The 22,876-nt window shown below is 45.0% G+C and overlaps 1 protein-coding gene across 2 annotated transcripts in view; it reads right to left on the bottom strand.

Annotated features, from left to right (window-relative positions):
- The window catches only part of LOC109893394 (myocardin-related transcription factor B), a 39,717-nt gene that overhangs the window by 3,968 nt on the left and 12,873 nt on the right, over nt 1-22,876 (bottom strand). Inside the window, exons 2-14 of one of the 2 annotated variants that reach the window (XM_031827405.1) lie at nt 19,116-19,362; nt 10,446-10,511; nt 8,303-8,358; nt 8,117-8,192; nt 7,589-7,753; nt 7,137-7,351; nt 6,665-6,811; nt 5,253-5,500; nt 4,679-4,841; nt 1,747-2,622; nt 497-664; nt 268-378; nt 105-165 (exon numbers count right to left, since the gene is read on the bottom strand). In XM_031827405.1, the coding sequence (XP_031683265.1) occupies nt 105-165; nt 268-378; nt 497-664; nt 1,747-2,622; nt 4,679-4,841; nt 5,253-5,500; nt 6,665-6,811; nt 7,137-7,351; nt 7,589-7,753; nt 8,117-8,192; nt 8,303-8,358; nt 10,446-10,511; nt 19,116-19,272 (2,509 nt within the window). In that variant the 5' untranslated portion in view covers nt 19,273-19,362. Of the gene's footprint in view, nt 1-104; nt 166-267; nt 379-496; nt 665-1,746; nt 2,623-4,678; nt 4,842-5,252; nt 5,501-6,664; nt 6,812-7,136; nt 7,352-7,588; nt 7,754-8,116; nt 8,193-8,302; nt 8,359-10,445; nt 10,512-15,726; nt 15,987-19,115; nt 19,363-22,876 lie in introns of those variants that run through there. The other variant, XM_031827406.1, reaches the window with a different exon arrangement.

Below are 22,876 nucleotides of genomic sequence, written 5' to 3'. Positions count from 1 at the left end.
TAGAAGAAAAGAACATGGGAGATGATGGATTCATGGCCAGGGAGGGACTCAGCTGTCGTAATGGAGAGGAGGAGACCCCAACCATAGTCAAGTATTTTTCTCACCTCCACTCTCGATCAACACGTCAAACAGGTCATCCATGTGCTGGCTGGTTGCAGTGGGTACCTGCATAGACAATAAAGACCAGTCAATACCTGCCTCAGCACCTAACAGACCTAGAAGGTCAGTCCAGTGTGTTTTAGTAGGGTGTTATAAAAGCTCTATTACTTGTGCAGCAGTCTGCATTCTGCGCGTCTGTTTAACGGCCTCTTCGTAGCGTGGCGGGTCCTTACTCTTGGGGATGTGGTTTGAGAAGTTGGGCTGGCAGGCAGAGGGGGACTGATGGACAGAAAAAACTATGAGATATAATCCCTATAAGCTCTAAACAACCTATGCGGTTCACATATTCAACACAACTAAATTAATACGTGGATATAATGCAGTATTTAAACAATACCTTGTTTGTTGAACCATTGGGGACTGCTTGGTTGGACGTGGCCCTGGCAGGGGACCTGCTCCCTGGGAAAGTGTTTAGGAAACACTGGGGGATCTCTGTCTGACCTGGGCCTGCTCTGAACTGGAACCCAGAGCCTGAGGTGGTGGTGGTGCACTGTGGGACTGTCATCTGTAGAGGAATGATGAACAGTGGTTAACACCATGGTACACACTCCTTCTGGGGCAGATAAATACTGGTCAGCTGTAGTAGTACACACCCTCCATTAGAAGGCACACAGTGGTTGGACAGGGTACACACTCTCTCTGGGAGGAATAAAAAGTGTTTATGTATTATTATGTGGTAGTACACAATCTCTAGGGACATAATAATAATAATATCAGTGCAGTGCAACACAAAGCAGTGTGTTTCTTGATGTGGGAGCACTCGTCAATGAGTGTTGTGCTGCAGTTGCTGTTGCTAATTCTAGCTGGCTGTTGATTCGGCCCAGTGCAGATCTGCAGACCTGGGTTCAAATAATATTTGACATCTTTCAATTAAGTAGTGTTTGCTTGAGCTTGCATTTGAGTGACAGATGGACGGAGTGTGCACCTTTGGGACTATTCAGTTGGTTACATTTTTGCCAGGCAGGCCCAGTCAAGCACAGCTTAAGTATTTGAAGGAAAACAAATTTGCACCCAGGTCTGGTCCTATAGAGACTAGAACAGACAGCGTAGTCTAGTGTGCTGTCTGCCTGGCCGTCTGTCAGCACCTGCTCCAGTAACCGGAGCTTAGGCAGGCTCCGGCCCTCCTTTTGATGTGACTAGGAGAGGAATTCATCACCCTGTCCAGGCCTGCTATTACCTTGGCAACACACTAGATAAATCACCCAGAGAAGAGAATATTAAAGAAGTTGGAGAGGGAGACTCTCTGCTTTCAAAACACGGCTAATGCCCTAAAAAATGTGATTAGGCCGGCCCATCACAATAGAATGTAAGCAGCGATTTATAAAGTGTCTCTGGAAATGGTGTTATCCCAGAAAAAGGGCACAAAAACAGGATGTGCAATTTATTCAGCGGAACAACTCATCCACAGACCAGACAGCAATTTATTTAGTTATGGTTTGGTGCAGCACACAGCCCATGGAGAGTACTATAACACAATACACAGAGACACTACAATACAGGTGGGTAAAATGGTGTCTGCTGACAGTACCTTGGGGAATATCCCACTCTAAATATGGGATTAGAATAAATTAAACCATACATTCTCACCTGTGCCATGGGTTGGGTCTGGGTGGTGTGTTGTTGTTGGTGGGGTGCTGAGGCCTCTGTTTTCTGGATGAGGCCTGGAGCTGTAGTACTAACTGTGGTCTGCAGGACTGGCTCTCTGACCTGCAGCTTAATGCTGTTGTTCGGTAGCTGGATGGTGGCAGTGCTGGTGGGCAGGGAGACAGGCAGCAGGATCTGTGTTCCAGGCTGGCCAGACAGTGAGGTCTGAGGCTGGGGTTGTCTGAGGACCTGAGGCACCTGCTGGTGGCTGATGAAAAACTGAGGCAGGGGGGATGTCTGCACCTGGCCTGAGCTGGGCTCCTCCTGTTTCACCACTGCTAGTGGGCTATGCGCAGAGGCAGAGCAGATTGAGGCGGCCCTGCCCTCTTCTTTGACCTGGGCCAGGGCCATGGGACCTGGAGGGCTGGGCAGACCCCTCTTCTCCACCTCTAGCTGCATCTTCAGCTCCTCCACCAGCTTCTGCTCCTGCTCCAGCTTCCTCATCAGCTCCTCGATCTGACGCTCCTTCTCGTGCAGTCGCTGGTCCTTCTCTGAGGTTCTGGTCTCCATTGGGCTGTCCTCCAGGCGGCCTTGGTGGGGAGACGACCCAGAAGGAGTGGGCCGAGCTGGGGAAAGAGCTCCTGGCATCCCAGCCTCCTCCATGCCCAGGCTGGAGACCTCCGAGGGCGCGGGGGACACAGGAGGTGTGGAGCTCATGCTCTCAGGTTGTGGGGCCCCTGTGTAGCCTGTCAGCTCCATGGCAGTGGCAGCCTGGCTGCTGGGGATCTCCTGATAAGGCTTTAGTCTCTCTATCAGGTCAGTCTTGGTGCCAGACACCGGAAGACCTCTCAGTTTCAGCTCCATCTTCAGCTCAGCTACCTACAGGCCAGGTATAATGAACAGTCATGAGTCATCATAACAAAAAACAAGCCCTCTCAATAAATCTCCATACAACATGTCACTGCCTAGGGGCTGCGCTCTGCCCTTTAATAAACTCAGCAAAAACAGAAACGTCCCTTTTTCAGGACCCTGTCTTTCAAAGATAATAAGATAATTTGTAAAAATCCAAATAACTTCACAGATCTTCACTATAAAGGGTTTAAACACTGTTTCCCATGCTTGTTCAATGAATCATAAACAATGAATGAACATGTACCTGTGGAACAGTCGTTAAGACACTGTTCTTACAGACGGTAGGCAATTAAGGTCACAGTTATGAAAATTTAGGACACTAAAGAGGCCTTTCTACTGACTCTGAAAAACACAAAAAGAAAGATGCCCAGGGTCCCTGCTCATCTGCGTGAACGTTCCTTAGGCATGCTGCAAGGAGGCATGAGGACTGCAGATGCGGCCAGGGAAATAAATTGCAATGTCCGTACTGTGAGACACCTAAGACAGCGCTACGGGGAGACAGGACGGACTGCTGACCGTCCTCCCATTGGTAGACCACGTGTAACACCTGCACAGGATCGGTACATCCAAACATCACACCTGCGGGACAGGTACAGGATGGCAACAACAACTGCCCGAGTTACACCAGGAATGCACAATCCCTCCATCAGTGCTCAGACTGTCCGCAATAGGTTGAGAGAGACTGGACTGAGGGCTTGTAGGCCTGTTGTAAGGCAGGTCCTCACCAGACATCACCGGCAACAACGTTGTTTTGGCTCACCAGGGGTGATGGTCGGATTCGTGTTTATCGTCGAAGGAATTAGCGTTACACCGAGGCCTGTACTCTGGAGCGGGATCGATATGGAGATGGAGGGTCCGTCATGGTCAAGGGCGGTATGTCACAGCATCATCGGACTGAGCTTGTTGTCATTGCAGGCAATCTCAACGCTGTGTGTTAAAGGGAAGACATCCTCTTCCCTCATGTGGTACTCTTCCTGCATTCTCATTCTGACATGACCCTCCAGCATGACAATGCCACCAGCCATACTGCTCGTTCTGTGCATGATTTCCTGCAAGACAGGAAATCATGCCATGGTCAGCGAAGAGCCGGGATCTCAATCCCATTGAGCACCTCTGGGACCTGTTGGATCAGAGGGTGAGGGCATAGGGCCATTCCCCCCCAAAATGTCTGGGAACTTGCAGGTGCCTTGGTGGAAGAGTGGGGTAACATCTGACAGCAAGAACTGGCAAATCCGGTGCAGTCCATGAGGAGGAGATGCACTGCAGTATTACATTTTTTTAATTGAATTTTACCCCTTTTTCTCCCCAATTTCGTGGTATCTAATTGTTTTAGTAGCTACTATCTTGTCTCATCGCTACAACTCCCGTACGGGCTCGGGAGAGACGAAGGTTGAAAGTCATGCGTCCTCCGATACACAACCTAACCAAGCCGCACTGCTTCTTAACACAGCGCGCATCCAACCCGGAAGCCAGCCGCACCAATGTGTCGGGGGAAACACTGTGCACCTGGAAACCTTGGTTAGCGTGCACTGCGCCCGGCCCGCCACAGGAGTCGCTGGTGCGCGATGAGACAAGGACATCCCTACCGGCCAAGCCCTCCCTAACCCGGACGACGCTAGGCCAATTGTGCGTCGCCCCACGGACCTCCCGGTCACGGCCGGTTACGACAGAGCCTGGGCGCGAACCCAGAGTCTATGATGGCACAGCTGGCGCTGCAGCACTGCAGTACTTAATGCAGCTGGTGGCCACACCAGATACTGACTGTTACTTTTGATTTTCGACCCACCGTTGTTCAGGGACACATTATTCAATTTCTGTTCGTCACATGTCTGTGGAACTTGTTCAGTTTATGTCTCAGTTGTTGAATCTTGTTATGTTCGTACAAATATTTACACATGTTAAGTTTGATGAAAATAAACGCAGTTGACAGTGAGAGGACATTTTTTTTTCTGAGTTTATATCTATCATATAGTGAAAATCTATGTTTGAGTAAAATAATCTACGGAGCAGGAGTGAGCTTCACCTTCATTTCGTCCAGGTTGGCAGGTAGGACACCAGGCTTGCGGTTTGTCAGAGTCTGGTTTGACCGTGCTGGGGCAGCGCTGGGTAGAGAGACCATGATGGGACTGGACAGACTGCTGCCACTCAGAGACATGTTGGAGCAGCTGTTCTGACCCTCCGTCGACCTGTAGGAACACAGACAACGGGAGGAGGGTTTAGTGTTCGGATGGGAGAAAGAGTTTCCTGTATGTCCCATCATTCACAATCAACAGTCTCCGTCCGGGACAATGCACACAGGAATACTTTATCTAAGCCAAACAGAAGCTGTGCAGGAAACGGATGTGACAGATTACATCGCTATTATCCAGGTGTGGACTTATTCTGTTAGGGAGGATTGTTTGCTTGAATCACATTGTTCAAAGGAAACAATGTTTGCCTTCCAGGTGTAGCGATGATGTACTAACCGCCCTCAACTCAAAGCTGTCAGTCAATTAAACTGCAACTAGAATGTGAGGGCTAGCCACATTACTTGGCCTACAGTATGCAAGCTGCGGTAACACATTACATTCCAATGTCCTTTTTACAGTGGGCCATACTTGAGTGGGGCAGGCAGGATGGTCTGGTAGTTATAGTGCTGCTGCTGCTGGCTCAGTATCTGCAGCTGGAGGAACTGCTGCTGCTGATGCAGGAGCCTGGCGTAGGCTGAGTCCATGGGGGCCTCGTTGGCCTCCTGTTTCTGGTCCGGGGGGATGTACTGGTGGTACTTTAGCTTCTTCACCCGTGGCTTGGGATCCTTATTCTTCTTACTGCGGCTCTTGTCATTGGGTGTCTTTGGCTGGCTTTGCTGCACAGGGGAAAAGAGGAACGGTTAAAACCTACTGGATACTATCTGGGAGGAGCAGTGAAACGTTTTCACTGAAAACTTCAAAGGTTCATCTCACTGAGTGGATTGTGGACATGTTTAGTGTTCTGACTGTTGTGGATAACGTCTAAACATCTTGCCAGTATTGTGAGGCTTGTCCATGAAATTGTGCCCATTTCATACTGTAGTATCAAATGAATATGTGCGACATTGTGATAACGCCCAGTGAGAAAGACAGGATGGGGAAATGGAATGTGGAAAGGGATGTGGGGTGACCCTTATTGTTCAGTAACTAAATTACAGGATGCACATTAAATGGCTTGGCATTTGAGAGGTAGATGCAAGCCATAAAAATATGCATGCAAGCCATAAACACCAATTCAAGTTGGTTTATGCAAACACACAGCCTCGAATGTGTTCCTCCCTGTTCTTCAACACGGGAGGGGCAGAGCTCAGAAAATATTCATTTGCTTTGTGTGTAAAGGATTGTGACAAATGCCCAAGTTATTACTTCACTCCCTTCTCTTGCTTCCATCCTTTATGCCCTGAAGGCTAAGAGAAAGCCTGTCACTTAACCTTAATTGAAGACTGAGAGCGGCTGGCAGTTTAAGTCCAAGGATTTGTGAAAAACTCCTCCAGGCCTTGTTGTGTTTTGAACCACATTTGAATTGGCCGAACCATCAGTTTCGACTTGTCTCTGCCTGCACTGACGGGTTCTCTCACTGTGACCGAACACAGCCCCAGTGTTTGTCCTCCTCTGACTTCTTATCTCTGATTACAGTTCCAAAGGAAGCAGCATGAAAACCACAGCAGATCAGAGAGAGAGAGTCAAATATCAGAGGTGACTTTCATGTTTACAGGGTATATTTAGTGTTTGTAGGAAAAGCTTGCTCAGCTAACTGGGATCAAAAAGGAACCAAAACACACGTCATTGATGAAATAAATAGCTTTCTGTACCAAGAGACAGAAAAGTTTGGTTATAGCTAGTAATGTGCTCCGCTAAACGCTATAAACAAATGTATATTTAATATTTGCATTGAATGTACAGCTTTGCACATTGCCATGAAATACCATACCTTTGCCACAAGGTTCAAGTACTCTCCATCATGTGATATGACATCACTTTCTTTCAAATTTGTGGCTCACCTTTACTAACATGGGCCCCGGCTTTGGAGTGGCAACAATGGTGATTGGCTGAGGCGTGGTCACCAGGCGATTGTTCTGATGCTCATTGGTGGAGACATGAGAGAAGTTGAAGAAGTCTGTTGTGGACTGGGAGGTAGGTGGGCAGTGCTGAGATAAAGAGACAGATAGAAACCACATGGCCCGTTCAGTAAGAAGGGGAACAGAGGCCTGTAAATCCCCCTCCCACACTAAGCCACAAGGGCAGAGCAACTGGAAAAAGACTAACAAAAGATGGATGTCGTCTAACAGAAAACAGGAGGCAAAGAATATTTTCTAGCAAGCAGAATTTGATATACAACAGGCAGGTGCAATGGGAGACTATTATGTAGGCCCAAAATGTAGAAACATAAAATATTTACGCTGTTAGTCATACCATAACAACACAATTTAAGATGGGTATTTATAGGTGGTGAGGTACTGCGATGGGACCTACCTTCATGGTGATGGAGCTGGTCGGTGGGGAGGTGGAGAGGGCAACAGGGGCTTCTGTCACCCTGGGGGTTCTGGGTGAGGGGGCAGAGGAGCTCTGGGACTCCTGGCTGGCTGGCTGCTCTGGGGACAGGGCGTCGCTGCTGTCCTCGTCAAAGTTGTACACATCAGGTGTTTTCGTCTTGGGGAAGTCATTCTCCACCTCACCGTCTGGGGGATCTGCAACGTAACACGTGAAAAAGCACAGCTTATTAATTACAAGTAGACCAATGGAGAGAGAGGTTTGTACTAAGTTGTTTCTCATGGTAGTCACTGGAAATGCCTCATTGCTGTGTTAGTCGTAATAGGCACTTTCAGAAATCTACACCATACAAATATGCAGGGAGTGGGAGTTGAATGAGTTACTTCGCCCTTAGCCTGGAAATAATAATGTGTAAAGTCAAGAGTGTTCTCTACCGGTGACGCCGTCCTTGACGAGGCTGGGTTCCACAGGCAGAATGTTCTTGACCACCAGCTCCATGGGGCCGGGTCGCTGGGCCAGCTTCTCATTGAGGTCATCAGCCAGCCTGGCTCTCTTCAGCATCATCTGAGTGGCCTGCAGAGAGGGCTCCGCATGGGTCTCTGTGGGACAGACAGCAAGTCATCAGTAACTGCTAGTCTACCTAGAACTCACAACAGTACTGTTCTACTACTGTGTGTCTCACAGTGGAGACTGTTTAAGGTGGTATGTCCTCATATGTCAAAGACAATCAATCAGACAACTGATTGTAACATCTCAAGAATATTTAATATCCTATGGATTGTATCCAATAGGGAGGGATTCAATTTCACAGGATTCTCCTCTTCCGTCATCATCTCTCTTCTGAGAGCTAACTTGGTCAACTAAATGCACATGTACTTTCTGGTGGTAGCTGAATATGCTCCATATCATCTGTCTTCTCTATAGCTTATCATAAAGCATACAGTACATGGCAGTGAGGTTACCTTGCAGGATGTGCATGCGGACCAGCTCTGAACGTTCAGGTCTACTGCGGATTTTGTGCTTCAAGAAGTTCTCAGTCTGTAAGAAAACAACATAAAGCTACATTTAATCGAGATGATATGGAATGGCATGTGTATGTGATAGTGTGTTTTTATCTCAATGAAGTACAATGAACAGTGAGGTCTTACCCTGGACCTCTGCAGGCTGCGGATCTGTTCGTGGAAGGCAGCAGGGCATTTCAGTGCTATGGGAGGGAAGATCAACATCATATACAGTGAGCTCCAAAAGTATTTTTCTTTTATTTAACTAGGCAAGTCAGTTAAGAACCAATTGTTATTTACAATGACAGCCTAGGAACAGTGTATTAACGACAGATTAATACTAACCATTACTATGCTAACCATTACAGTAACAGGGGAGGTTCTTTTTTTTTTGGTGGTGGGGGGGGGGGGGGGGGTGTTTATGATATGCCTCAAATTTTTTCACTCATCATTATTTATGATTTATTCAGGACACTCTGTAATCATGGTAACATCCACAATAATGTAGAAGTGTTTAGAAACATATTATAATCTTATTTACAATAAAAGTGACTGCAAAATGGCACAATACATTATTTACCATTCATTTCTATTGGGCACAAAATAATCTGAAACACAACCAAAACAAACAGCAAATGCATCCAACAAGTTTGTAGAGTCACAAGCTTGATGTAGTCATTGCATGCTAGGAATATGGGAGCAAATACTAAACTTTTGACAACTTTAATACACATATAAGTGAATTTGTCCCGATACTTTTGGTCCCTTAAAATGGGGGACTATGTACAAAAAGTGCTGTCATTTCTAAACGGTTCACCAGATATGGATAAAAAAAACTCAAATGAAAGCTGACAGTCTGCACTTTAATAGTCATTGCATCATTTCAAATTCAAAGTGCTGGAGTACAAAACCAAAACATTTGTTTACTGTCCCAATACTTCTGGAGCTCACTGTGACTACCTATATCTTCTGAGGGGTAAAAGGTCAACTCGTCCTCCTGAAATGTCATATTTGAGACATTAAGTAGTTGTACTTGATGACAAGCTGACGACAACAAGGGAGAGACAATAATGTTTGTTATTTCTTTGGAAGAGAGGATGACTTTGCTACTACACAATAGCTGATGGGAGTAGGACAGGATGTCTCTGAATGTTCCACTCATCCAACTAGTGAGACAGTCAGGCCGAGACTTTGATCTCATCAGACACACTTATCCTGCTGTTGGCATGGCACGGCTACTCCCATTAGTCACCTCTAACTAACACAAGCACTGTTTGCTCTCTACACACACACACACACCGAGGTCTGAACACACACTGACCAGTGGTTCTTCTTAGTCAGAGGGAGTGAGTCAAACTCAGAGGAGCAGAGCTAAGCATTCCTGAGCGTCACCCAAGTCCTGGCCTGCATACCTATTGTAAGTCCTCTGTGTGGGAGAACCAGAGCGATTCACCCAGTGTCGCTGGCTGGGAGGTTCCTGTGCTGCCTGTTCTAGGGCCACAGTGGGGGTTACTGACCTCCAGCGCAGGCCCAGTCACTGACTCATACAGCTCTGACTGTGGAGCCTAATAAGAGGAGCTTAGAGTCCACATGGAGGAGGCCTATTATAGGGCTGGACAAGACAAGACAGAGCACACTCCCAGCACTGAGAGGTCTCTGGTCTGGGGCTCCTGCAGCTCTAGCCACAAATAACTTAGCTACATCACTGTTCTCCCTCTCTCTGTGTCTGTCTGCTGTCTGACTTCTTATCAGTCTGTCTGCTCTAGTCTACAACCCACTGGCACCCAGAGAGACTAATCCAGTAAGGGCAGCAAAAGGAAGGATTCTGCTCCACTTTGCTGACTTTAAGAGCCGGGTGTGGAAGTTTTCAGTATGCCTTTTGGTTTCTGGTATGCCACTGGCCACCGATGTATGCATCACTGTGGATTAAGACCTTGAACCATTCAGAGTATTTATTTATTCTACAAACATCATGACGAGGTTGTGGTGGAGCGTGGTTCGAGACATCAGTAGTGGCAGAATTCCACTCCTGTATGGTTGTCATAATAGTAGCAAATCAGACAGCACGTAGTTCAATCTATGGTATTAATTTAGGTAATAATTGTATGACATTTATTTTCTGAGAGCTTTCTGGAACCAAGACCCACTTTAATGACTGTGGTGTGGGTGCAGTTATAATTTTCCTACATGCCAGACCAATAACCTTAACTCTGGTAGAGGTGAGTTACAGTATATTAAATCCTTGGTGGTTTGAGAGTGGCGGTGCCCAATGCTCAGTGGTTATACTCACGTGGCATGATGCCCTGCTCCACTAGCTGCTCACGGGTGCGTCTCTGCTGCAGGCGGCGCTGGAGGACTGTGGGAGAGAAGCAGAGATAAGTTAGAGTTCAACCTATGCCAAACTAGCCTGGTCCCAGATCTGTTTGTGCCGCCACGCCAATGACCATAGGAGTTAGCAAGACAGCATAAACATATCTGGGACCCTCCATTTACATCCTAGAGCTGGGACGATGAACTGAAAATGATCGATACCAGTCACTGGTGCACATTCATGTTATAAAATTCTGGCAATTTATTGCAATATGGATTTTGTCCACCCAGTTCTACTACACACCCAACCCACAGATTAAGGCAGTAGGTTACTTAAGACAGAAACGATAGGAGGGAGGTTGGTCGGGGAGGGTCGGTGGGCATATAACGTGAAGGTCTAGCAACCCAAACGTTGCATATTCGACTCACATAATGGACAATTTTTTACATTTGAGCTAATTAGCAACTTTACAAGTTTACATACACCTTAGCCAAATACATTTAAACTTAGCCAAATACATAAAAAATCCCCTGGTTTAGGTCAGTTAGGATCACCACTTTCAAGAATTTGAAATGTCAGAATAATAGTAGAGAGAATTATTTATTTCAGATTTGATTTCTTTCATCACATTCCCAGTGGGTCAGAAGTTTACATACACTCAATTAGTATTTGGTAGCATTGCCTTTAAATTGTTTAACTTGGGTCAAACGTTTCGGGTAGCCTTCCACAAGCTTCCCACAATAAGTTGAATTTTGGCCCATTCCTCCTGACAGAGCTGCTGTAACTGAGTCAGGTATGTAGGCCTCCTTGCCCTTGCACACTCTTTTTCAGTTCTGCACACACATTTTCTGTAGGATTGAGATCAGGGCTTTGTGATGGCCACTCCAATATCTTGACTTTGTTGTCCTTAAGCCATTTTGCCACACCTTTGGAAGTATGCTTGGGGTCATTGTCCATTTGGAAGACCCAAATGGACAAGTACGATCTTTGTCCCCATGTGAGTTGCAAACCGTAGTCTGGCTTTTTTGGAGCAGTGGCTTCTTCCTTGCTGAGCGGCCTTTCAGGTTATGTCAATATAGGACTAGTTTTACTGTGGATATAGATACTTGTGTACCTGTTTCCTCCAGCATCTTCACAAGGTCCTTTGCTTTTGTTCTGGGATTGATTCGCATTTTTCTCACCAAAGTACATTCATCTCTAGGAGACAGAACTCGTCTCCTCCCTGAGTGGTTTGGCGGCTGCGTGGTCCCATGGTGTTTATATTTGCGTACTATTGTTTGTACAGATTAATGTGGTACATTCAGGCGTTTGGAAATTGCTCCCAAGGATGTACCAGATCTGTGGAGGTCTACAATTTTTTTCTGAGGTCTTGGCTGATTTATTTTGATTTTCCCATGATGTCAAAGAGGCACTGAGTTTGAAGGTAGGCCTTGAAATACATCCACAGGTACACCTTCAATTGACTCAAAGAAATGTAAATTAGCCTATCAGAAGCTTCTAAAGCCATGACATCATTTTCTGGAATTTTCTATGCTGTTTAAAGTCACAGTCAACTTAGTGTATGTTGACCCACTGGATTTGTGATACAGTGAAGTATAAGTGAAATAATCTGTCTGTAAACAAATGTTGGAAAAGTAGATGTGGTAACCGACTTACCAAAACAATAGTTTGTTAACCAGAAATTTGTGGAGTGGCTGAACCTAAGTGTATGTAAACTTCCGACTTCAACTGTACTTACTATTTTTTAACTACTTAGCTAGCATGTTAGCTAACCCTAACCCCTAACCCTAACTCCGAACCTTAACCACTAGCCTAGCTAACGTTAGCCACCTAGCTAACTTTAGCCACAACAATTTGGAATTCCTTATAAAGAACATTGTGTACTGGACACAATTTGTTATGAAGAAGAAAATTGAGTAATGGACCCGAAAAAATTGACCAGTCACCAATTTGTGTTGACACATCACAGCCCAGCCAGAACAAAACAGGAAGTCCTGTTCCTCCACCTAAGACATCCTATAAAGACAGCCTACAGACTTTCTGCATAGTTAACCTACCAGACAACTAGCAATTGCACTCTTCTTGGCACTGTGAGTTTACATTTGAGCGATTACATGGGCTTTAAATATTAATATACAAGCTCTCTTCAAATAAAGTGAAGACAAGGACATACTGAGGACGGACTGGGATGCAAATGCAGAGGTAACTTTACATAGATGTTCAACTTGAAATACAAACATAGATAGACACAGGCAAGGGATGAGTCTTTCTCAAGTACCACTGTAGAAAGAACAAACCCTGAAGACTAATTACAGGGCAATGTTCATATGTCCGAGTCACCTCCGAGTTGGAGATGATGTCATCCCAGGACTGAGTGAACTCGGTCTCTTTTGTAAGTGCCGCCCCATAAAAAGTGAGATGTGTAGTCTTGTTTTGGAGCGGTAAGCACTGATCCATGAAGTCCTTGGAACATAAAAAGACAAGAAGGCCTCTTATGCAGGAGGCTCCAAATCCTTGGACGGCACCCAATGTTATTTTTCTATCATAATAAACTGCAGTGTGGGCCCAGTTTAAACATGTTATAAACAGGCGAGCGTGGACGTGTTATTTCAGTGGAATAACAGTGATCCTCAGCAAAAATATTTGAAGAGGAAGGTGACGGTTGATGGTGACGAACGACGCGGCGCTGTGAAGAATGTTGGGGCCCTTATCGTCACCAAGGCACACTGTTCATAGAGAGGTCGGACTGCTGCTGGAGTAGACTGCTCATTGGCTATAGCCAGATGGTCAATGCACAGTCAAACACACACATACACACTAAACACTACATACTACATACACACCCAGGCCTGCTCTGCTCTAGTCCCCTGGGACAGTCACTGCGTCTGACCAGGCCAACGTGACTCACTCCAGCTAAAATAAACTGGGCAGCTGTGAGAAGAAGGCCTGGGAACCATGGAGTCTGGAGGTGGCATGGGGGTGGGGGCCGGGACTGGACTGGAACCCAAAGCATTGTACAGAGTGGGGGGGACCCGCTCCCACTGGTGGACAGATGAGCACAGAGAGTCCCAGGGAGTCAAGGCAGGGGAGCAACTGAGTCCATTCTCAGAGCCCCCCAAAACTTTTACAGGCCCCTCTGCGCCTCCATGGCTCAGAACACTGTGTTCCTGCTCCCTATCCATGGTTCCCATTACACGTTCACACCAGGGTCAGGTTAGCAGTTTTTTCATGAATCTTGTTCTGGAGGAAGTTCTGCAGCGGTCACTAGCTGGAACAGCCACAAAGACATAAAATTAGATTTTGACCCTATCTTTAACTACACTGATAACCCTAATGCCTAACCCTAACTTTAAATTAAGACCAAAAAGCTCATGTTTGTTTTCATTCATTTTTACAAAATTGTGACTTTACAGATCGCCTATCTAAGGGGAAATCGCTCAGTGCTGCCTCCAGGACAAGACTTATGACAATACACGTCAACCTGCACACCAGGGGGGCACCGACACAGAAAGATCATTCTGGAAGATAGGAGAGAATTACCATTGGTTGGTTTCAAAATTCATATTATCCACTTTGACTCGACTGGAAAAGAATGCTAAAGGATAATTGTCGATTTATGAGAACAATACTGCATTTCAAGTTGTTATTCTTGACATCAACGTGGACAGTACAGCCCATGCCTGAGGTGCTCCTTACATTTTGTTTGGCCGATGTCAATAGTGCTGTTCTCAGTGAACCCTGGCTAACCTCTGTGTGATGCAAGTCGGCTGTACTCCCCTGCTCTCCAGCACAACATAAACAGAGGTACTTCACAAACCTCAGAGTGTACATAGGCTTTACTAATATCTCTGTCTCCTGACTATATCTCTAATACCCTGCCTATGTTCGTCTCAACAAAACTCATCTCTGGACAAAGTCTACCATTAGATCTCTTGGCCTGACTTTTTCCTAGAAACACTCTGCGTAAATATAAAAGAGAATCTGTTTTGTTATGGCTACACTGTTATAGAAACAGTCTGACACTGACATAAGCTATGTTGACATTATTGCTGGAAATATACAGTATTCTCCTTGCAGCTCAGCTGTGCTCCATGCCCTTGCAAATGCTCATTCACTCGATGAGTCAGTTTGTTGTTTGATGTATGCTCGAAGATAGATAAGGAATAAAACATTGGCAATAAATTCAAACCAGATCCATCCAACTCATCCAAGCATGATTCTACACCCATGACCCGAGGGGACACAATAGCTTTTAAATATGACCTACATTGAAGCCAGGTAATAGTCATATCACCTTTTCTTTACACACCTAGTTGTTCTTTGAAACACCTAATACTATCAGGAGCTGCCCTGTAACAGTATGCAGATCACAAACAGAATGTGGAGCAACAGCATTTCCAGGTTTAGCATTTCACTGGGGACTGACTATTCCTCCCAGCCAACATACTGTACAGCAGAATGCTATCGTTCAGGAAAAGGTACAAACTAAGTGGTGACATCATGCTTAGCTGATAGTCTGAGGGTAACACTGAGCTCTGCAGTTATTTGTCATCATAAGAAGTGAACACAGAGTCCTGGGTTTAAGGATCCTAATAATATGATACGCTATATAAACCCACCTCCCTTAGTCCCCTCCCTCATTCTGGCCTCATCTCCTCCCTCATTTTGACTTTGTTTGTTTCTAATAGAAAACAACAACTCTTTACACTATTGTGGTGCTGTTAATCCAGTCTCAAACTGATGCTGGACATCATTTAATAGCTATTCGTTCTGTAATGCCCTATCATTTCCTGGTGGGGCTCTCTGTCTCTGTCCTAGCCCAGCATCAAGGTGTTATCATCAATTAAGCAGTACAGATTACTCTGACATCACGCCGTTGGTCAAGGCCTATAAGTAGCTGTATATTTCAATCAAGGTAATCACGTTGACTGAAAAGCAGACCTAAACCCATAAAGCCATACACATTTCACTGTAACTCCATTATTTTACTGACAACTTAAACAACCATTTGCCTTCTAGTGAGAATATACTGTAGTTAAAAAGTCCTAAACACACAACATTTTTGGAGACAACTGTAGAGGAAACCAAAATGGATTCTGATTTATGTTGATACTGGGCTTCATGCCAACAACGTAGTGATGCTACCTAGCAGAGAGAGCAAGAAAGAGTGAAAAGGTAAGCGATAGAAAGACAGAGTGAAAGAATGAGGAGGGAGAAAAGGAAAGACAGAGAGAGACAGGGGCTCCTGATTTAAATTTACCCCTGCAGACGGCGGGGGTCTCCACGTCGAGGCACGCCATAGAGGAGGAGAGAGCCGGGTCGCTTAGCGGCCGGGTCTGGAGTCCCATGGAGTGATCAGGGCAGTGAGGAACGAGGACCAGCATGAGGGTTTGGTAATGAGGGAAAACACTCAGCTAGAAGCGTATGGTAAGAGAACTGTTTCTCACAGTCTGGTACGTACAGTCCCTCCCTCTCTCTCTCCAGTCTCTCCAATCTCGCTCTGCCTGTCTTTGTGTTGGTCTCTGCGGGAGCGAGTGTGCGCTCACTCATGCTCTGGCTGGGCTCAGCGTCAGGAGGAGGAGGGAACACAGACAGACGAGCCACTGTTAACCCCTGCTGGGTCACTCTGCTCAGCTCTCAGTGCTCTGCTCTTTCAACACTAGCCTCATTAGAACTAAATACAATGAATCAAGCAACTTTAATTACCAAAACAACACAGAGAACAATACAAACTTTTGAATAAAACAACTGCTGTCCTAAAAGTCTATAAAGGTAATTCATACTTTCAACCATATCATGAAATAGGCCAACTACATGCATGTATTGAAATGTCATTTTAACTTATTGTGTCTTTCTTGGCCCAAAAACATAGAGTATTTGTGACTTTTGAGTGCGAGGATGAAAAGCTCCATGAGAAAACGAGCCGGGAGTTTATTTTCATACCATGTTGTGTCACTGGATAAGAATGACAAAAACAAACATGCTGAGGCCCCTGGGACATTGATGTTTATCTTTGTCACTTTTCCCAGTTGTAAAGTGTGTATTTCTGACATTTAGCACATTCTTGTTATTGCTTTCATTTTCATGTCATTATTTCGACTACAACACGACACTCAAAGCACAAACATGACATTAATACAATCTATTGTTTTCATTTGTGTAGACCCGACCGTAGCTGTTGCTGACTAATATTGACATAAGTATCAATATTTTCTTTCGGATTTCAAACAAAATAGATTAAATGTAAACATTAGAAATGGGAGGTGGTTGCATTCAACCCTGTCTTTTTCACAATGTTGTCTAGGGGAACATATATCAATCTGGTCTCTGTGTCCGAGAACCAATAACAGCAAAGAGAAATACCACCCACCCAGAGGAGACCTCTAAAGGGACAACAGGGAAGAGAGAACACCGAAGAGTGATAACAGATGAATAGATGGTCATTTCCAGCCGGGTTAGCATTCACATACAGGAAGTATGAGTCATACGCTTGAAGTCCAGATCTGTGTCCCTCCCTACTCCCTAACACTGCAGGTTAAAGGGCAGAGGGCAGCCAAACATGAACTGGCATGCTGCTTCTATTTCCATTCCAATCCATTTCGCCCTAGTATATTTCACCCATGTCAATGTTCAAGGACAACTTGGGAACAGACATGAATGTGTTAACCGTACAATACTATAAAATGAAACAACTGCAAGCTGAATGTCTAGATAAACAGCGGTAGTCATATTATGACACTAACAAAGATACAGACCCGAAAGGAAATGACTGGCCGGTTCTATGTGTTCAAATGGATTAGGAATGCTGCTTAAATGAAAGCAAGATCCTTTATAGAGCCGGTCCTGATCCTGATTCTAGACCCTGTTGTGCATGTGAATCCACTACAGGGGTCTCCCTCTTAGGAAGAAAGACAGGATGCAGTCTGTGCTCTAGATGCCCCAGATGCTCCCTTTGACGTGCCTGACTGTGTCAGCTCCTGCTGGGGCCCAGGGAGGGAGAAAGAGCCGTGGTGGGGAGGGATTCATGGAGCTCAGACCTGGCCTGCAATGGGATCAATGTGTCTGCTGCCCAGAGCAAGAAGAAAGTGGCAATCAATACAGAGAGTGGCACAAGATGGAGTACCAAGCAGAGACACTGGCCTATGAGAGCTCCCCACTAAAGGGGTGTGTTGATGTTGCAATGTCAAGGGCCTCCACAAGTGCATACTGTATGGAGTAAACACTTCAATAATGGATGACGTTTGACGTCCGATGTGCATCGCTATCAATACAATGTTGGGTCCCGCGTATCACGTGAGCTGCATTGGAAATTATTAATCAGACATTAACCAGAAGAGAAAACAAACAGCGAACTTCCTGTATTATTCTGGTGATAAAAGATATCATAGTCTGAGTCGAGTCCAAGATTTCTGAGGGAGGGGCTTGTGAGGGGAGGGTAGTAAGGGTCAGTACACGAGAAATTTAACTTGGCCAGACGCATGTATTTTGAAACTGAACTAAATTTTAAAATCTCCACTACATCATCACATCATCAACAAGGCGTAGAGTGCAACACATTTGAGTTTTCCCAGTGTCTGTCTCTTGGGCAATAAGGTTGGGGTGAACAGTGGTCTCCACCCCATACTATCCATTCCTGACTGTGCCCTCTCTAGGGACTGGGCAAAATGTCAGGCTACCACTCTGGGTGGGTGAGTGTCAGCCTGCCCACCAGACACTGCCTCAGTGATACCCCTCACTATGGTCCACATGCCAGAGGAATATTTCCTGATTGGCGTTCTGGCTTTGGTCTGAGAACCAGTGGGTTAGGAGAGTGAGATAACAGAGGAGATCTCAAGATACTGAAGGTCCACAATTTCAAGGAAAATGCACTGGGAAATATTAGTAAGGAATTCATCATCAGTGAAAAGTTAAATTAGAGGCTCAACCCGTTCATTGACTTTTGTTGAAGTCTGTTCATCAGAATCTGCATCTAATTTATAATATTTAACTTAATAATTCCCGCTTTTCTGAGAGCAACCAACAAACAAAACACTTAGTGGCCCAAGGAGAGGACTGACTTTGGGACTTGATGTCAGGAACCGTTCAAACTGTGATTATGTGTTGGCTTCCAGATGCAATTCCAGTCTAATTCCCCACTTCTCTCCACAAACAAATCTCTCTGGACTGGAGAGGAGTTTGTTTTCTCACTGTCAGGGCAGGCTTGCTCTCTGATGGATGATATAGAAACCAGAGTCTCTGGGTTAATTTCAATCTTATTTTCTTGATTTTTCAGAGCCTCGGATCTGCTTCAATGCATTTTGAGAAAGAGGCAAGGAGAGAGGATGCAAGAAATCAAATACAATTGATTCACCCTCTGTGTTTTCACCACTCATCCTCCTGATACTAGGTATGCAATTACAAATTGGAAATTAATATGCAAAGTGGAAATGACAAACTTTAGAAGCCTTTTTAAACCTCTAATACACTATTCAACTGGCAGCCAAGTTTGCATTTCCTGCTGTGCTGCTCAACAAGACCGTAACTAGCTGAATCAGATATGCTAAATTAGGGTTGGACTGAAAATCTACAGGACAGTAGATCTCCAGGAAGAGGGTTGGGCAGCCCTGCCCTAGGTGATTGACCTAGGTGACTGAATGGTCTACTACTCACCGTTCTTACGCTCTTTGAGAGGTGGCAGGCTGGGACTGGGCTCCATAGTCAGATCTTCCAGCTCGTGGGTCACTGCCTCGCTCCGGAGACTGGGCACCAGCAGCGCCAGCTGCAGGCTGAAGTCCCCCTCCACTCCCAGACTCCCCTGGGGCTCCATGCAGCAGCCTCAGCACTCCTCAGGAGGAGGAGCTAGGCTGGGTCTCCTGGAAACCAGCAGGGCAGATAGAGCTGCTGTTGTCAGTTGTTGCTGGGGAGATGGGAACATTGTGTCATTTTACAGCAGGAGTTATTCATCACATGACAAACTTGGCTGCCAATTGAATAATTTAATTTACTTATAACAGTTTTACTTCTAACAGTTGATTGCATGGAGATCACTATGGAACTGAAGCAGAAGGGAGCTTGACAATGAAGTTAAAGATTCATGTGTCCTGTTAACATTTAATCTGATGCTGATCAATAAGAATCACGCTAAAAGCCAAATTACTTATTTTAACAGATGAATGTACCAGATGTAAAAGGTCTTAGCATATTGTACGTTTCTAATTAGTAATACATTTCCCAAGTTTTGTATAGAATTAGATTCCAAAGTTTCCTGTTGGTCTTATTACCGTCACTTCATCAACCCATATTCTTAGGTCCTAACTGACCTAAAACAGGGAATTTTTACTAGGATTAAATGTCAGGAATTGTGAAAAACTGAGTTTAAATGTATTTGGCTAAGGTGTATGCAAATTTTCCAAGCTGTTTAAAGGCACAGTCAACTTAGAGTATGTAAACTACTGACCCACTGAAATTGTGATACAGTGAATTATAAGTGAAATAATCTGTCTGTAAACAATTGTTGGGAAAATTACTTGTGTCATGCACAAAGTAGATGTCCTAACTGACTTGCCAAAACTATAGTTTGTTAACAAGAAAGTGTATGTAAACTTCAGACTTCAACTGTATATGTTCTATATATGTCTTTATGTGGCTCTTATCCCAGAGTAAGAGTGGGATAAGGAGTGTGTAGACAGCATTGTAGATCGTGTAGACTGGGCACAAGGCTCCACAGCTGGGGCGTGTTCAGCAGGAAGGTCAGATAGAAATATGCTATGTAGAACAAACATTCCTCTTGTATGTGTTGAATAAGGAATAACGTCAGCTCTATGCACAGAAATTCTATCTGTAACGTTGGAGAACGTTTTGCAACTGAATGTGGCCCTGTTCTATGTCTGCCAGTGACAGATGCTGAATGTGCAACGTGAGGCAGACTGTGGTGCAGATACAGATCCAGGCTGCTTAGGAATGGAGCCATCGTTAGTCTGTTTCAGGAGAACAGCCTACAGAGGGGATTCAGGTGTACACAACGTTACCCTTCAAGTGCCAGATATGAAATGACCTTACCCTATAGCTGCTACAGTGTCTGGCTTCTGAAACCGCCATCCAAAAGTAGAAACACAAGACATCTGAGCTGCAAGGCACCTTCCATCTCTAAAACAAACTCCAGCTGTGTTAAAACTAAGGCAGATCTTTGTTTGTTCTTCTTCATGCATTCTGGTTTCAGCTCCACTGGGAGCTGGCAGACTGGGAGAGGTATGAGAGGTGGCTATGGACAATGACAGCATTCTGGGCACAGTCCTCCCACTGCACTCAGCACTGCAACTGTTTAGCACATCTCAGCATTAGCCTAGGTCATTATGGTTCTTTGCTTGAATTCACATCACTAGTACAGAATTTCTTTTTTGAATGTCAGAACATGTGGTTTTAAGGGTAGAGAGTGCAATTTTAGAGAGAATGTGAATATTTATGTCAGCTTGACGTGTGAACTGATGCTTGGAGCTACATATCGAGCTACATATCGAGCTACATATCGAGCTACATATCGAGCTACATATCGAGCTACATATCGAGCTACATATCGAGCTACATATCGAGCTACATATCGAGCTACATATCGAGCTACATATCGAGCTACATATCGAGCTACATATCGAGGCTTGTAAGTGTGTTTTTTTTATTTAGATGTGGGAGGATATATATTTAAAAAATCCAAATCATTCCAATCATTTAAGTGATATACTTTATGGGATGTCAAAACCAGTTATTTCTAGCATCTTGTACCAGACAGATGTGCCACTTCCCCTATCACCCATTTGATTGTCCTATGTCAGATAGTGATGCCATAAAACATATCAGATACCCTTTCCTCATATAATAGTAAATTCCATCGCAGCGTACTCAAAGCCTACAGTTTGCTGATTGATATCTGCAACACAATGGGTTAAATCACAGAGATAGCAAAATGCTTTCAATGATGTGCCATGGAGCCAAACATATCACCCTTCCATCCCCTCCGTCCCAACCCAGAATCTGCTCTCTCTCTCTATATATAATGTGCTCCAGCCTCCCAGAGGATGGAGTGGCACCAGTCCCATTTCTCCTGTCTGGCTCCAGGGTGTTATGCTGGGTAAAAAGAGAACCAGCTGTGTTGCAGGATACCTCTGGATAAAGACACAGTCCAAAATGGAAATATTGTTATTTATCTACAACACACATATAAATCTCCATAGTGCTTTGGTATGAGTAGCAGTGCCCAAAAAAGTCAGAATAGAAGACGGACAAAGATAGTTTTACACAATGAGGTCTGTGCTCTCTACCACACGAGGCACATTATCGAGATGGGCAAAACAAATGAGAAAGCTGCTACTTAACTCAGTTGATATACTGTACTAGGAGAGGGTTTGTTTGCAGCTAGGAGAGGGTTTGTTTACAGCTAGGAGAGGGTTTGTTTACAGCTAGGAGAGGGTTTGTTTACAGCTAGGAGAGGGTTTGTTTGCAGCTAGGAGAGGGATTGTTTACAGCTAGGAGAGGGTTTGTTTGCAGCTAGGAGAGGGTTTGTTTACAGCTAGGAGAGGGTTTGTTTGCAGCTATGAGAGGGTTTGTTTGCAGCTAGGAGAGGGTTTATTTGCAGCTATGAGAGGGTTTGTTTACAGCTAGGAGAGGGTTTGTTTGCAGCTATGCGAGGGTTTATTTGCAGCTATGAGAGGGTTTATTTGCAGCTAGGAGAGGGTTTATTTGCAGCTATGCGAGGGTTTGTTTGCAGCTAGGAGAGGGTTTATTTGCAGCTAGGAGAGGGTTTGTTTGCAGCTAGGAGAGGGTTTGTTTGCAGCTATGAGAGGGTTTATTTGCAGCTATGAGAGGGTTTATTTGCAGCTATGAGAGGGTTTATTTGCAGCTAGGAGACGGTTTATTTGCAGCTATGCGAGGGTTTATTTGCAGCTAGGAGAGGGTTTATTTGCAGCTATGAGAGGGTTTATTTGCAGCTATGAGAGGGTTTGTTTGCAGCTATGAGAGGGTTTATTTGCAGCTAGGAGAGGGTTTATTTGCAGCTCTGCGAGGGTTTGTTTGCAGCTATGCGAGGGTTTGTTTGCAGCTAGGAGAGGGTTTATTTGCAGCTCTGCGAGGGTTTGTTTGCAGCTATGCGAGGGTTTGTTTGCAGCTAGGAGAGGGTTTATTTGCAGCTATGAGAGGGTTTATTTGCAGCTAGGAGAGGGTTTATTTGCAGCTATGCGAGGGTTTGTTTGCAGCTAGGAGAGGGTTTATTTGCAGCTAGGAGAGGGTTTATTTGCAGCTAGGAGAGGGTTTATTTGCAGCTAGGAGAGGGTTTGTTTGCAGCTATGAGAGGGTTTATTTGCAGCTATGAGAGGGTTTATTTGCAGCTAGGAGAGGGTTTATTTGCAGCTATGCAAGGGTTTATTTGCAGCTAGGAGAGGGTT

The sequence above is a fragment of the Oncorhynchus kisutch genome, linkage group LG6 (genome assembly GCF_002021735.2).
Source record: "Oncorhynchus kisutch isolate 150728-3 linkage group LG6, Okis_V2, whole genome shotgun sequence".
Classification (NCBI taxonomy): domain Eukaryota; kingdom Metazoa; phylum Chordata; class Actinopteri; order Salmoniformes; family Salmonidae; genus Oncorhynchus; species Oncorhynchus kisutch.
Note: the sequence above shows the minus strand (reverse complement) of the source record. Positions and strands in the feature narration are given on the sequence as shown.